The following is a 17338-nucleotide window of genomic DNA, read 5'->3' as shown; positions in this document are numbered from 1 at the left end:
CGTTTCCAGGGTTAGCGGCTAACGTTAGTTAGCGGCTAACGTTAGTTAAGGTTTTGCCGCGATGTGGACATACAGGAATGGCGAGGATGCCAAGCATGTTAGAAACATTGGGCCCGTTGCTCGCGCTGGTCTGTGTCTTATGAAATGACAATTGCACGTCATTGGAATTCGGATTATTTTCTAACTGGGTGAGTCTTAGGTACCGAAATGTGGCACCGATTGATCTAACGTGAATCGCTACTCGGCAGGCACGTGCACACATACTGTAGAGGCCATGTTATTTTTTTTTTTTACCGTTACGCATATAGACTGCCTTTCCAACTGAAAAATGTCAGGATAGAATCAAAATATTAGGTAAAGAGAGAGAGATGCCCCATATTCCATTGCAGTTTGCACGGCCTCCTCAGCGTGCCTCTCTGCGGACCTATATATTTTATGCATAGCGTGGGTGGTGATGATAATGATGATAAAACCGCTGTGGCGCATACAGTTGAATGCTGGTATTACACTCATTGAGGGACACGAAGAAGTCAAGTCCGATGGGATTTGGGAATCTCAAATACAAATCGGGATTGGAATAAAAAATGCATTTATATTAAACAATACAGAATATACAGCACTTCTTGGGGTCTGTAGGGTAAGCACTTATTCCCTCCCCCCTGAACATTTATGGAGATGTATGGGCCTTTTAAGTTAGTGATAAAAGTGTCTTTCAAGGATAAGTGAGCTCCTGCACTGATTATTATAGTTCAATATTCAATATTTGATCACCAAAACCCCCCAAAAAGCATAAAAAGGGGGTCCCCCGCCCGAAAAGGGCCCTTAAAAATCGTGCTTGCGCGCTACGCACGCTCGGTTAATATATACACACAAGTGTAGTGCCCTTTTCAGCCTTTGAGCACCTGCCCCTCTAAAGTCCTGTGCACGTCCCTGCTACTCGGTAGTACCGACGTAATTCGGTCGGTACCTCTAAAAGTACCGAATTCAGTACCCAACCCTATATCCGTAAAAAATAAAGTATGTTTTCAAAATAAATAATAATAAAATAATAATACAAAAAAAGAAATTGTGATAATCATGTATTCATTTAAGGCTGAAATTAGGATATTCTACTCATATTTTATGAAACTACATTTCCAGAGAAGTCACTAGTCCCCTTCAAGCATACAACTAACCGCTAGCTACCTTAGCTTATTTTCATTTAACACTACGCTAGCAGCAATATGTTAGCATGATGGTTGGTTGGCTAGGTACCTATGATGACGTATATGACGCTACGACCAGAGCCATTTATTACCCTTTATTGTTAATAAATAGCTCCGTCTATGATGTGGCTACAAGTTGTAGTTTGTAGATAATCTAAACTACACTTGTGCGTCTCTTGGAAATACATGTTAAAACAAAGTTATTTTTTTCTTCTTTACAGATAGTTATAAGTAGACACAGGTGCTAAGGATGTTTTTGACATGAGGAATAGAAACACTGGGTCATGTCGCTAAAATGAAAAACAAATCTTCTTCTCAGTGCTCATCTGGTGCCAGCCTTTTCCTTTGGAGAGAACGAGGTGTATGACCAAGTGGACAACCCAAAAGGCACATGGCTTCGATCGGTACAGGAAAGGCTGCAGAGCATCATGGGTATCTCCCTGCCTCTCTTCCACGCACGTGGCATTTTCCAGTACTCCTTTGGCCTTATGCCCTATAGGAAACCCATCCATACAGTGGGTAAGTACACTGTAAAAACTGGGATTGGGGTTCATTCATATTTATTAAATAATTATTAGTAACCTATACATAATAAGACAACTATTAATACACATGGCAAAATCACAAGTAGTGTATAGTTGTCATTAATTAATTCAATAGATGCTATTTCTAATCTGTCAGCTGTTCTATATTGCCAACAAGATTGTCTACATTCCATTCACATACATTTCAAACAAGTAAGGAAAGTGCTTGAAAATGTTTATCTTCAAAGTTTAATTTCAACAAGTTCAAGTGCAACTACATATGAATCATAATAATACAAATGATGATAATCATACACTTATTTTATATCATTGGAAAGCCCTAGTTGTTAGCTTCAAAATGGTACCAAATATGAGGTACTTTGAAATACCCAGTAACTAATAATCTATCACAAACTGATAGGCCAGGAGACTTGTAAGAGTTAATAGTTTCCCCGGGCATTTCAAAATCCCTCAAGTGACCTTGTAGTTGCCCATCAGCATAAAGTCCATGTATAGAGCAAAATTGTCACAAGGAAAGAGGAAATTACCTACCTGGGTTCTATCCTAGAGGCAAATCTTTCCTGTGACAAAATGGCATCCAATGTAATAAAAAAAGTCAACAAACTCGATTCTTGTACCGGATCTCCTCTCTGGTAAACAAGAATACCCTTAAGACTCTGGCAGGAGCACTCATTCAAGGGTACTACGACTATGCTTGCACCTCATGGTACCAAAGCACCTCAAAGGCACTAAAAACAAAATTACAAACATCTCAAAACAAACTGGTCAGACTACTGCTTGACCTTACTCCTAGAACCCACCTCACCCCTGCCCACTTTGACAGCCTAGGATGGCTTAGAGTAGACGACAACTTGCAATGGGCCTGGTCTACAAGATACACTACACGACCAAGGTACCCATGTACATGTCAAAATACTTCCCAAAGGTCAGTGAATACCACGATCACAACACCAGAGGGAGCTCCACAAATCATGTTAAACCCAGATTCGGCTCAAACAAGGGACTAAACACGTTTCGCAATTATGCCACATCAATGTGGAACGCCCTACCCAAAGCTGTAAAGGAATGTGAATCACTTTCAAAGAACACCTACGGGAGACTGCAATTCGAAACTGGACCCTGTAAATGTCCTAACCCAACCCCCTCCAATGTACAGTAAATTACCAAGTATGGTTTTGTCAATATCCCAATGTACAGAGTACAGTTGTACAGTGTCCCCCACCCACCCCTCCTACCCAACCCCACAGGCAGTGTGGAGGAGAGAAACCTTAGAAGGGCCATTCAAGGGGGGATCTCCCTTCTTAGATGTCGGTGATAGTAGTGTTGCAGACTGACAGTTGGTAAGCATGCACTCATGTGTGTAGTGAAACACAGATGAGTGCATGCAATAGCAACTGAACATTTAGAAAAATTCACGATAGAGCTGATAGCGATACCGGGTACCGCGATACCATCATATATGTTATGATCAGGGCCGCCTGGGAGAAATGCGATGCCCTGTGCGAGATTTAACGCGAGCCCCCCCCCCCCCCCCCCCCAAAAAAAGGTTAAAAAAAAATATATATATATATATATATATATATATATATATATATATATATATATATATATATATATATATATATATATATATATATTTTTTTTATACAGTCAACATATTCTTAAATAATAGCGCTGCCCGAGGCGGGGCATGATACAGTCAACATATAGCAAAAGAGAGAGCGAGAGAGAGCTCCCGTTCTACAGTCAATATACAGTGTACAGAGAGAGAGAGAGAGAGAGACATTGGAAAGAAATTGAAATGCTATTTGGCCCTAAACAGAGAGTACACAGTGGCAGAATACCTGAGCACTGTGACTGAAGATCCTTGAGCACAGCCTAGCCATCGAGAAAGGCCGCCATAGGCAGACTGTGTGTGTTAGAAAGAGAGAGAGAGAGAGAGAACATGTGTGTTTGTCATGTGTGTGTGTGTTAGAGAGAGACTAGAGCATGTATGAGAGATTCAAAAGGACAAAGATCAACACTTAAATCCAAGAGAGAGAGAGAGAGAGAGAGAGAGAGAGAGAGACACATTGGAAAGAAATTTAAATGCTATTTGGCCCTAAACAGAGAGTACACAGTGGCAGAATACCTGAGCACTGTGACTGAAGATCCTTGAGCACAGCCTAGCCATCGAGAAAGGCCACCATAGGCAGACTGTGTGTGTTAGAAAGAGAGAGAGAGAGAGAGAGAACATGTGTGTTTGTCATGTGTGTGTGTGTTAGAGAGAGACTAGAGCATGTATGAGAGATCCAAAAGGACAAAGATCAACACTTAAATCCAACAAGAAGAGGGTCTATACCAGAGAAACCAAAGCAGCAAGGAGCCAATGGCCGACATCAGCTAAATAGGCTAGCCAGGTACTGTGACACCAGGCCACACACAGCTTTGGCCAACGGCCCAACGCTACCCAAGCTACACAAGCGACCAAGACATTCACACACAGCACATGTCGTATCTCCAAATGTTGTGAAGTAGCATATGTTTTGCCTGGAAAAAAACATCGTTATTAACAAAACATTCGGGAGGGGAAGGAAGGAAGAGTGGGGTAATGTCATGACATTTTCATTAATCTTACCTGCACAAAAGGAACGCAGGGCGAAAGGCCGCAACACAGGTCTCCACGTTGACGAAAGGCCTCTCGCTGGCGGGACAAAATAAGCCAGAACCCCCTGCTATTCTCACGGCTAATGTCAATGGTCGACTCGTAGCACAAGCTAACAGCTAACTCTAGCCTAGGCTAACTGATGGCATCAAAGTAACGTGCGCAGCCGGCAGCTAGCCGGCAGCTAGCTACGACGTTAGCTGCTGGCTGCGCACGTTACTTTGATGCTATCAGTTAGCCAGTTAGCTCAACCCGGCTGTCGCTAACCATGAGCTAACGCACTACCACTGAAACTACAACATGAGAAAAGCAATACAGGCGCTGACACCAGGCACACACAGTTAGCTACTAGTAGTACTATATTAGCTAGTCGACCAGTTTGGCTCCAGAGAGAGAGAAAGAGAGCATAGGTCCACGGCGGGAATATAATCATAGGTTGACTCACCATAACGCAGTATCAATCCGGCGCCAATGGTAAAGTTGGAAGGAGACTTTCTTGGCCCACGGTGTAATTTCTTCTGATCCATGCGGCTTTTGAAAAGACATCCACTCGCCTCGCTCCTCTGAATAGCGCTGAATTATCTACCTCGTGTCGTGTCTTCTTCTTCTATTTGGTATTACGGCGGACGGGCCGGAAACACTATCCTAAAATCTGTAGAGCAGCAAATCCGCAGAAACCGGAAAACTGCAGTCTGCAGAGCCGCAGAGGCAGGAAGTCAGACACATTCTACAAACGTGTCTAATGTGAAATATATAAGCATATAAGCAAAACTAGATTTTAGGTCTGTGATGAAAAAGGGCCTCGCGGGAAGGGGGGCCTCGCAAAAAAATAAAAAAAAAAAAAAATAAAAAAAATAAATAAATTTTTTTTTTAATATTATTTTGCAAGGCCCCCCTTCCCGCGAGGCCCTGTGCGACCGCACTGCTCGCACACCCCCTGAGGCGGCCCTGGTTATGATGAATTGAAAATGGGGGACCCTGATGTAAACAAGACGAAAGTCTTTCTCTGGTCTGCATCCCCTTAACAATTGTATGTATTGAGCTGTACTGTACCCATTCTGCAATCTGTTAATAAAGTTTTCAATCAATCAATCAAAGTCCAAAACTGCTGTAGTAGCCTAAAGCCCATAACCATAGAAATAGAATAATGTAGAAGATACAGAGCCTTTGACACCACAAAGTCCATAACTGCAGCTTTAGATTCTCTCTCCCCCAGGTGGGTGGGTGGGTGGGTGGGTGGGTGGCAGGCAGGCAGGCAGGCAGGCAGGCGGACACACACACACACACACACACACACACACACACACACACACACACACACACACACAATGTACAAAAGTACATTAGCCTGTAAACGATTAGCAGGAGGATACACATTGGACTTACCCCATTCAGTGAAATTTGTGACACGCCTGCAACACAATGTTTTTTTAACCCTTTCACTACCACACTACCAAAATGGTTAACCCTTTCACTGCGACAATACAGAAAGTTAATAACCCTTTCACTGCCACGCGACAAAGGGTTAACCCTTTCACAACCACGCTACAGAAGGTTAACCCTTTCACTGCCACACTACAGATGGTTAACCTTCTGTAGTGTGGTAGTGAAAGGGTTAACCGTCTGTAGTGTGGTAGTTGTAACTGAGGGGTACAATTCCCTGACTGTATTACTAGATATGATACTTACTACCACTACCTTTGTACTTAATATTCGGCCACCCAGTACACGGCATAAATATATTATCATAAACACTCTCACGTAGATGAAACGGATCCAACACAAATGTACGAAGTCGAAGTATGCGTTTATTACTACACAGCAATGGTGTGTAGAGCAAGCACTTAATCACTTAATTACATTTATGAATTGAAATAGTATGCACTTTTATGAGAGAATGTCCAATCTCTGATGGCGCAGGTGGTAAATATACGACCTGGAATAGTTAAGGAATAACAGCAATGATACTTTAATGATTATATACTAGATACACTAAGGGGGGGTTAATCCGGTCGCTTGTAAGCCGACAGGAGTAGGAGGGGGGGGGGGGGTAGAATCCGGCTGCCTCGTCCGGCCAAGGGTATCCCAGGTGAACCCACTGTAGTGCCGTTCAATGCGCCGGCGATCCTTGGACCACAGATGAAAGCAGGTGGACTCTTTGTGGGCCGGCTCTCTCCGGTCCACGGGGGAGAGACGTGAAGCGACCTCGTCTTGCAGAGCGTCTCCTCACCTTGCGTCCTCTCCAGGGGGGGGGGTTCCAACACACGGCAGTGTCGGGGGTCTTTATCCATGGAATAATCAAAGTATACAAAGCATAATCCGTGCCTGGGAAGGCGGGCTGTCGTCGGTAGAATAATCCGGTATACAGGTCCACTCGCTCGTCGGCTCTGGGGCTCCTCGGGTGCAGCTTCACATGGGGTCAACCACCCTGGGTAAGCAGCCAGTTCTCTGCCCGAAACGATGGTGTACTGACTACGGTAGTATTCTCACCGCACGAAGCACTATATATTAACAGACTATTATTAGCTTAATAGACTACGTCCAACTCGACGATATAGTGCCAAATATGACTATTCAAATATTAATATACACGATGTCTCAATACCGATGGTAGGCGAACTTGGCCTTACTCCCACACGTGGCGTCGCGGGGAGGCTTTACGTCTGTGACTCTATTGGAGGGTAAGAAACTGGACTGAAAAGAAAGTCCTACTTTAGTAGCGCAGTATATATACGCACTATGAACAAATAGTCCCATTAGTGGTGCGGTAGCCAGATTCCTACGCGGAACTAGGACTTGTTCGTACATGTGGAGCGGTACGTTTGAACTGGGTCTGAGGGGTATGGCAGCCTGGCACCAAGGTCTCGACCAATAGTAGAATGGAGACTATTATGGGATGTTCAGTAGGCTAGAATGGATATTCAATGCATATTGTACAAGGAATATACAAGGGATATCAGGGAATATTAGAGAATATACAAATACAATTAAATATATATATATAAATAAATATATATATTCGGTTTAATCTGGCCCTTCACAACAGCCACCCCCTGAATAGGTCCCAGACCTAATCAGTTAAACAGAGACAGATTAATCGCGTTGTCTATTTACACATAAGGGTTTGCTGTAGGGGTCAGTCAACTTCACAAAGTCATAGGGTTGTAGGGTCATGGTCATCATCGATTGTGTCTGGGAGTCGAGGCAGTTCTATGAGCCTCGCCACGGGACGGGTGTAAGTGCGACCCTGGACGAGCACTTCAGCTGCTCGGACCTTGCCGTCGGCACCGGTGATCACTTTGCTTACGCGGCCGGCCGGCCACATAGCTCTGGGCAGTGATTGATCAATAATCATGACGACTGTTCCTTCTGTCAAATTGTCTCTCTCCTTTACCCACTTCTGGCGGGTCTGTAGAGACGGTAGGTAGTGCAGTAGGAAACTGTTCCAAAACTTGTCGGCTAATACTTGGCTGTACCTCCACATTCGTCGGCCGTTCGCTTCTTCAGGCCGGTACATTGTCTGGGGTAATGCAGGATCTAGCCGCCCCATCAGGAGTGTGTTGGGGGTAACTGGGTCGATATCCGCCACATCACTGGAGACATATCCGAGGGGCTTCGAGTTAAGTACTCCCTCAATCTCCGTGAGGACTGTCATTAGGACTTCTTCCGCCACAGTCTGGGCCCCAAGTACTGCGTACAGGGCTGTCTTTATGGAGCGCACTTCTCGTTCCCAAGTGCCACCGAAGTGGGGTGCGTTTGGGGGGTTGAATTGGAAATCAACCTGTGCCGGAGCGAGATGGGTCTTAAGTTCTGGGCCCATAGCTTGGAAGCTCTCTCTCAGCTCTCTTTCGCCGCCTTTGAAGTTTGTCCCATGATCGGACAATAGGGTAGACGGTCTTCCTTTCCGTGATGTGAATCTTCGGAAGGCCATAAGGAATGAGTCTGTGCTCATGGTCGGGAGAAGCTCGATGTGTATCGCTCTGGTGGTCATGCATTTGAATACAATACCCCACCGCTTCTCGGTTCCTCTTCCTTTCTTTATGTGCAGCGGGCCAAAGCAGTCCATACCCGTTGAGTGGAATGGCTTGTCACCGATTCGGAGGCGACATGGAGGAAGGTCAGCCATCCTTGGTATGCTGGGCTGCGCGCGCCACTTGCGGCAGTCTAGACATGTTCGCTGGAAGCGTCGTACCGCCTCTCTTCCTTGTAGGATCCAGTAACGACGTCTGATTTCCGCGAAGACTCTTTCTGCTCCTGCGTGATGTACATCCTCATCGTATTTCTTTATAATCAGCTCTGTGACCTTGTGTCGGCTGTTCAATACGATCGGGTATTTAATGTCATCCGGTAGATTGGGGGCTCTGCGTAGGCGACCACCCACTCTGATGAGGGTATGAGCGTCGCTCTCGGGGGCCAGATGAATTAATCTGCTGTCGGATGGGACGGGCTTTCCTCCCTGTAGACAGGCCAATTCATCGGGGAACGAGTCTCTCTGGGCTCGCTGCAGTAGAAGCAATTCTGCTTCCTCGTAGTTAGCTGCTGACATATCAGCGGGGGACTTGCACTCCGGGTGGTACCGCAGGAATGTTCTTTGTTGTGCACTCTCTATGGACGTGCAATCGTCTATGTTAGGGTCGGTGGAGGCTACGGTGCTCAATCCACAGAACACAGACTTCTTATTTTCCACCTCCTCTGGACTTGCTTCCCTCGGGATAGGCATGGGCCACTGTCCTTCCGGGAGTCTTAGGAATGCGGGGCCGTCACTGTAGACATTGCGACGGGTGAGGTCATCCAGGGGGATCCCCCGGGTGATGACGTCAGCTGGGTTCTGTTTTGTATCAACGTAGCGCCACTCTGTTTCTCCGGTTAACTCTTCGGTTAAGTCTTGAATCTCGGTGACTCTGACTCCCACGAAGACTTTGTACTTGCATGAGTCCGATTTGATCCAGGCGAGTACCGTCGTGGAATCTGACCACAGGATTGTTCTAGACACCGGTATGGTGAGCTCACGTTGGATGAGCGTGGCTAGGTGCGCTCCGGCTAGGGCTGCGCAGAGCTCTAGACGTGGGATAGATTGTTGCTTGCGTGGGGCTATTCTCGAGCGGGCGAGGACAAATGCTGTGTAGATCTCTCCCCCCTGGTCTTGGGCCCGTAAGTAGGCTACTGATCCGTATGCGACCTCTGAGGCGTCACTGAAGACGTGTAAGTCCATTTTACATGTCTCTGGCCTCACCGTGGGTGGGAAGTAGCTTCGGCGCATATTAACGCCTGGGAGTGAGTGGAGCTCCATCTCCCACTCTCTCCAGGTGGATGCAAGGTGTGCGGAAATGGGGTCGTCCCAGCCCTGGTCCTTGTCCCACAATGCTCGTACAATCATTTTTGCCCTGGTGGTGTACGGTAGAATACATCCTAGCGGGTCATATTGTCGGGCGAGTGTTGTGTACACACTCCGTCTGGTGGTCGGCGCCGCCGCCGGCCTTCCCTGCTCCGTAGTCAGGGGCTTGTGTCTGTAGTGAAGCGAATCTGTTTTGAATCGCCACACCAATCCCAGGGTCATCTCCTGGGCTTCTCCCGGGATTGTAGCCATCCAGGTCTCGCTGCTGGCTGCCTTGTCCTCGGAGGAGAGGCTGCGCAGTACTAGCGGATCGCTGCTGGCCCACTGCCTGAGATCAAAGCCGCCTTTGATCAATGAGGCGCAGAGTTTAATCAGGAGAGCCTCGGCTTCTTCTTGGGTTGAAAGGCTTTGTAGACAGTTGTCTACGTAGAAGCTGTTCTTTACGCTGTGTCGGACCTCTTCGTCCGCTGCTGGGTCCTCTGCTACATGTTTCTGTAGTGCAAATGTAGCACAGCAGGGGCTGCACGTCGTTCCGAAGGGGAGGACTTCCCATTGGTAGATGGCTGGGTGCTCATCTCCTGGCTTCTCTCTCCATAGGAACCGTAACAGGGGCTTGTCCGCCTCTACTAATCTCACCTGCAGGAACATTCCTTTAATGTCCCCGCTGATGGCCACCTTTTCCTGGCGGAAGCGGAGTAGAACGCCGAGTAGGGAGGGGCCGAGTGTGGGACCGGGCAGTAACTCTTTATTTAGATTTTGGGATCCGATCTGGTAGCTGCAGTTAAATACTATGCGGTCTTTACCGTTGTGATGGACCTTGTGGTGGGGCACGTACCACGATTCAGTGGTCTGGTCAGCCTCTTTAATGTCCATCTTTGTGACGTGTCCCGCTGTGATGAGCTTCTCAATCTCAGCGCGGTATACACTCTCTTGGGCGGGGTTCTTGGCTAAGCGCCGCTCCGTGTTCAGCAGGTACCGTTCTGTGGCGTCTGTCTTGGCGTGGAAAGTAGGCATTCCTTCTCGCCGCAGGAGTGGCGTGGCGTATCTCAACACGCCGTTGACCGGGACTCTCTTGGTCCCTGTCTCGAGGAGGTGAATGGCGTAAATGTCATCTTTAGAGCGAATGTCTTTCTTTCCGTTCTTAAAGGGCATTTGTTCCAAGGTCCATAGCCGCTCTACGTGTTGCAGGAGTGCGGTTTCTCCCTCTGTGACTCGGGAGTGGAGACATCTAGTGGCTGTACTTCGGTTGAGAGATTTGGCGAGCGGGCCTTGGAGAGTCCATCCCAAACGGGTCTCGACTGCTGCAGGACAGCCTCGGGGTCCGGTATGAACCCGGTCTATCGGGACAATGAGGTCTGCATGGTCGGAGCCTATCAACAGGGTCGGCATAGCATTGTCTATGAGCGGGATCGGTAACTTGCGCAGATGTACATATTTCTCCATCAGCTTGGCGACGGGGTATGTGTACCGCGACAGTCCTATTTCTTGGCTGGTGAAAGCGTCTGCAATCTGGTACCGTCGCTCAGGCTGGCCGCTTGCTGCGATAGAGAATGAGACATTCTCGCCCTTTATCGTCTTCAAATCTCGTCTTATTGTCCGAATTGTCATTTGGGTTTCGCTTCCCCGCAGCCCTAGCTGGGCCGCAGCGGAGGCGAGTAGCAGGGTCTTCTCTGACCCGTCATCGAGGACGGCGTAAGTGTCCAGGACTTTATTCTGGTAGCTTAGTGTCACACGCACTACTTTTAGGAGTACTCGGGCTCCACTGCTGCTGGCGGGATCGATGTACATGACGCTCGCTTTGCGGCTGGATGGTGCGGGTGAAGGGCGCCGTCTGTTACTGTCGTGAAGTATGTCCAGATGGGCTCCATCGCACTTGGTGCACCTTTTCTTTAAGCGGCATTCGGCTGCCATGTGTGAGCGCGCACAGCGAAAACAGCGCTTGTTGGACTTTATCCATTGACCTGCTTCCTCCGCGTTCAGCTTGGGGAAGGAGTCACATTGCGCTAGCCAGTGTTCTTTCTCACAGTAGGGGCACACTATCTTCCACTTCTCCGTTCTGGAGGGGGTACTGTGGCTCCTGCTGCTCGGTACTGACTCCGATTGGTGCATCACAGTCACCGATCTTCTTCCATCATTTAGTCGTCTGGTTCCTTCTCTGGAGCCAGGGGTGCTCCGTCCGAATGTATCTAGCCGTAGGCTGCTGACTTCTCTCGCCAGGAAGTCTGCTAGATCGAGGAGGTTCGGTTCGGGGCCATTCGGGTCTCTGTGGTCCCTCTGCCGCCTAAAGCGCTCCTGACGAGCGGGCGGCAGCTTTTCCAGAATCCTTTCCACATTTGAGTTGGCGTAAAGTTCATGCCTCCCCTTCTCTCTTTGCGCTCCCAACATCCCTACCAGGGACTGCACTCTGATGGACAGGTCGTCCAGTGCTCGATTGTCTATTGCTGGGGGTAAGCGGTCGATGTGTCGGATCTCCTGGATCACGTAATCCCATATGCGCCCATACCTCTGGTCCAGTGCTACCAGCGCTGCTGTGTATGGGGTGGTGGAAGTCGCGTAGGCGAGCGCTATATTATGTGCGCGGGGCACCTTTAAGTGCTTCAGTAGGATGGCGTATTTGTGGAGTTCATCCAATACATCCACCAACATGGTCTCCAGACACATGCGGAGTTCTGTATACTGGGCCCGGTTCTCTTGGGTGAAGTCGGGTACCATAGGCGTGCCAATGTATGACGCTGACTGTGGATACATCGGCGAGCGTTGGGGGAGAGGCCTCCTAGGCGAGTCTCCTCCCGCTCCTTGGTATGGGCTGGTACCGGCAGTGTACCATGGCCCGCTTGTCCAGGTGCTGTTCCTCGGTGCGGGTCGTGCGTCGTGCTCACCCGTGTATAGAGTCGGGGGTCTGTAGCGCAGCTCCGCGGGAGTATAGCCTGGGCTGTACCGGACCTCCTGGTCCGGTAGAGTACTGTGCTGTCTTCGGGCGTGGTTCTCCTCCTCTTCCTCTTCGTCTTCAGTTAGGTCATCCAGTGCTTGTAGTCTCTGGTTTAGCCTCTCCACAGGATATGCTGCTCCTTCCCGGTTGCTAGGTCTCGCTTGGACCGGTGGGGGGAGGTGGTCTGTGGGGGGTATAGACCTCGTCTGTTGGTCAAGTTCAGGGTTGTTTACTCGGCTAGGGGATGCCGCCCTGGAGGTGTGTCTAGACGAGTTCCTGGAGCCTCTGGCGGAGGGAGAGGGTGTTGTCCGTCTGATCAGCTGTTCTATTAGTTGCGACTGCTGTCTGTCGCGCGCTGCGTCCCGTTGAGCACCGGCTCGTTCTCGGGCCACATTCTCTTCCATCTGAATGCGTCTTATTTCTAGACGTATCTGCTCGTGTTCGCTTCGCTGCTGGATCTGCAGTCGGTCGCGTTCAGCAGCGGCGTTCAGGCTGATGAGGAAGGCCTGCTGTAGGGTCCTCTCTGCCTCGCTGGGAGAAGGCGGTTGTATAGGGGAGCCTTCCCTCGGGGTACTCCTTGCGGAGCCTTGGAGCTCTATCTCCACGGTGCTCTCCCCGTCTTCTTCCGTGCCGAGTTCTCTCTCGGTAGCGTTGTATTCCTCCCGGGACTCATCGGGGACTACTTCTTCAGTACTGGCGGGGTGTGAAGTCATGTCTGGTTCCCACTGGTCCCCACCGTGAACTTGGTCAGTTACATTAGAGCCCGTAGGGGCCTCTATGGTCGGGGTAGTCTGGGCGTTGGGGTTAGACATACTTTTACTTTCTAGTTTTACCGCGTTTACTGTTAGTAGAGGACTAGGTTGTTGACTGACAGCGTAAGCCTCTAAGTACTGAGGGAGCCGTCGTTCGCGCTGCGGGCGTTGGTTAGGAGGATCGTTTCGTGGAGTGTTCATCATAGGCCATTTCAATATTAATAACACTATATTAATATTACACTGATTACCCTCCGGCTCGAAGGACCAATTGTAACTGAGGGGTACAATTCCCTGACTGTATTACTAGATATGATACTTACTACCACTACCTTTGTACTTAATATTCGGCCACCCAGTACACGGCATAAATATATTATCATAAACACTCTCACGTAGATGAAACGGATCCAACACAAATGTACGAAGTCGAAGTATGCGTTTATTACTACACAGCAATGGTGTGTAGAGCAAGCACTTAATCACTTAATTACATTTATGAATTGAAATAGTATGCACTTTTATGGCAAAGAGTATTCGTCGGTATATCAATAGAGAATGTCCAATCTCTGATGGCGCAGGTGGTAAATATACGACCTGGAATAGTTAAGGAATAACAGCAATGATACTTTAATGATTATATACTAGATACACTAAGGGGGGGTTAATCCGGTCGCTTGTAAGCCGACAGGAGTAGGAGGGGGGGGGGGGGTAGAATCCGGCTGCCTCGTCCGGCCAAGGGTATCCCAGGTGAACCCACTGTAGTGCCGTTCAATGCGCCGGCGATCCTTGGACCACAGATGAAAGCAGGTGGACTCTTTGTGGGCCGGCTCTCTCCGGTCCACGGGGGAGAGACGTGAAGCGACCTCGTCTTGCAGAGCGTCTCCTCACCTTGCGTCCTCTCCAGGGGGGGGGGGGGTTCCAACACACGGCAGTGTCGGGGGTCTTTATCCATGGAATAATCAAAGTATACAAAGCATAATCCGTGCCTGGGAAGGCGGGCTGTCGTCGGTAGAATAATCCGGTATACAGGTCCACTCGCTCGTCGGCTCTGGGGCTCCTCGGGTGCAGCTTCACATGGGGTCAACCACCCTGGGTAAGCAGCCAGTTCTCTGCCCGAAACGATGGTGTACTGACTACGGTAGTATTCTCACCGCACGAAGCACTATATATTAACAGACTATTATTAGCTTAATAGACTACGTCCAACTCGACGATATAGTGCCAAATATGACTATTCAAATATTAATATACACGATGTCTCAATACCGATGGTAGGCGAACTTGGCCTTATTCAATGCATATTGTACAAGGAATATACAAGGGATATCAGGGAATATTAGAGAATATACAAATACAATTAAATATATATATATAAATAAATATATATATTCGGTTTAATCTGGCCCTTCACAACAGTAGTGAAAGGGTTAAATCATGCTCTGTGCTGTCTGGAAACGGGGATCTGAAGGAGCAGTTGGGTTCTGTTTGTCCTTTAAGTTTTCAGTTATTTCGCCCTCCTTCAGGAAAGTCGGTCGGCGACGTTACTAGACGTTGGGTGTTTTCACAAAGCCTTTACCCTACTCTTATTCAAACTTGTTAATATAATAAAATATAAACTATTTATTTTATATTCTTTAATAAAAAATGTAATCCTTCAAAATAATCCATGTTTTATCGGTAATCTGTCCCCGGTAGATGCATTTTTTTAGGGCTGGGACTTTATCGCATTAATTTAGATTAATTAACTACAGAAAGAATTAAAAAGTAAAAAAAAATTATGCATTTAATCGCATGATGATTTTTCTTTATTGTGTAAGAATGTTACCTTTCAAAGGAGACCAGACTCATGTGCTATAAGTATAAAGTATAATAAATTGCAAATTACTTTTTTTCTTAGTCTGGTTTGTTCATAAAAAAATTATAAAAAATAAGAGAAATTGAGATCAATCAAGAGTTTTTTTTCCCAATGGTCAACTGTTCTGGAATGTACTTGAAAGTACTGTGTTTAACTTTTACCTCGAAAGTGCTTGAGTTTACAAAAGGTCCTTTGCGCTATAATATATATTATTTCCTAAAATTGTTTAAAAACGTTGTTAAAAATGTCATTGATCTGTTGGTCTGTGTAGTAGCTAATACAGGATTTTGCTGCTTAAATATATGTATAATGTATATTCATTGATTTACTCGTATACCAAAATTCATTTTAATTGAAAAGTGTTGCTTTTCGCATCAAATATTGATATGCGATTAATTTTGATTCATTATAAAGTCTCGAATTAATTCGATTAAAATTTGTAATAGAGTCCCACCCAAATTGTTTTCTGTAACTATTGAAATACAGTTGTATTTCAGCACGGCTGAAATCATTACATGATTATGTAATGCCAGTTACAATTCTGTTCTTCCCAGAGCCTGGCTATCTTGCTTTAGTTCCGCTGGGAAACTAAAAGAGATCAATATGTATGTATTTCACAACCAACTGTTGGTTTTGGCAAAACTATTTAATGTCAATAAACTGTAAATGAGAGTTGTATTGGCCAGAGAGAGCAGAATTTGTCCATTTGTTAAAAGGCCAAAGGGAGGGAGAGAGTGAACTCTGGGTTGAGTCTTGCATCATCAGTCTGCTGCAACCAACACCCTATAAAAAGGACATAGTCTGTCTGGGTTTTTTGCTAGCACACACCGATAAACATCCTCATCGCTTAGATAAGCAGTAGGCATACAACCAAAACAAATTGTTAAGATATTGAGAATCATAAAAGTACAATGATGTTGACCCTAATATCCTGCCCTTTGACCTTCTTGGCAGTGGGAAAACCAATCAAGGTGGTGAAGAACGAGAAGCCTACAGTAGAGGACCTCAACATCCTCCACCAACGGTACATGGATGCGCTCAGCACGCTGTTTGACGAGCACAAGGAGAACTATGGTGTGGACAAAGATACACACCTCACCTTCATCTGAGCTGGACGCAGAAGAAGCGATGGAGCTTCATACCTATTTATTGCAGAAGAAGAAGCTGCTCAGAACACTTTGACGCAAGAGATTGACGCAGGCCTGAACATGTTAACCTCACCCAACCCAACCCAACCCAAAAACCACTCTGTCCAAACCCAAACCTGATTCTGCAGGGTATAGCTTTTTGTAGCCCGACAGAAGCTATAATTGCTGCCATTGTTATTAATTGACCCGCCTATTTACTTAAAGGTTATACTGTGTGTAAATAAACTCTAATCAGCCCACAAACCAGAGACATAAACAGCACGAGGATCCACACTTCAGTCCAGTGAACTTCAACTGCAAGAGACGAGCAACTAAAGAGCTGTTTTATGGCTTGTGGGAACAATTCACATCAATGTACTTGTTCTTGGTACATAACACAATGCCCAGTATGTAGCACTGTCAGGGTTCGCACAAGGTCCTTGAAGTGCTTAATTAAAGTGCTTGATTTAAATTCCTGGAATTCCTTGAAAACAGCAAATGTTTTAACAAGGTGCTTAAAAAGTCCTTGAAATTAAAATCAACCATTCACATTGAAAGTTTTGTTCTTCCATGATCAAATTGTTCTGAAATCAAGAAATAGAATTGTTTTTATTTAAAGTGTAACTAATTGTCGGAAATTGGTTTTAAGCCATAAACTGATCGCATCACGTTGGTTTCAACCGGAAAAAATGTGCCGAAAAGTGTGGTTTCTTACATATCTTGATGTGATATATCAAGAAATATCTACAGCAAGAATTCTGGGGCTCAATGAATCCAAAATATCAATGTGGTTAGAAGTGGTGGAGAGAATAAAAGCTAGCTTATAATGGTGGTGTCTGGTTAGGAGTGAGGGATAATGGAGGTACTATCCAAGAGGGGGTCTGGGAGGGGGGGGTTTGAGCTGGAGCATATGTGTGTAGGGTTTTAGAAAATAGGTATTAGG

The 17338-nt window shown here is 46.7% G+C and overlaps 1 protein-coding gene across 1 annotated transcript in view; it reads left to right on the top strand.

Annotated features, from left to right (window-relative positions):
- The window catches only part of mogat2 (monoacylglycerol O-acyltransferase 2), a gene marked incomplete at both ends in the record, with an annotated part of 98190 nt that extends 81813 nt beyond the window's left edge, over positions 1 to 16377 (top strand). Inside the window, 2 exons of the mRNA XM_084319680.1 lie at positions 1525 to 1724; positions 16223 to 16377. Coding sequence (XP_084175806.1) covers positions 1525 to 1724; positions 16223 to 16377 — 355 coding nt within the window. The remainder of the gene's footprint in view (positions 1 to 1524; positions 1725 to 16222) is intronic.
- Between the last annotated feature and the right edge of the window lie 961 nt (positions 16378 to 17338).

The sequence above is a fragment of the Notolepis coatsorum genome (assembly GCF_963971535.1).
Source record: "Notolepis coatsorum genome assembly, chromosome: 8".
Lineage (NCBI taxonomy): Eukaryota > Metazoa > Chordata > Actinopteri > Aulopiformes > Paralepididae > Notolepis > Notolepis coatsorum.
The sequence above is the reverse complement of the archived record's forward strand: the minus strand, read 5'-3'. Positions and strand labels throughout refer to the sequence as shown.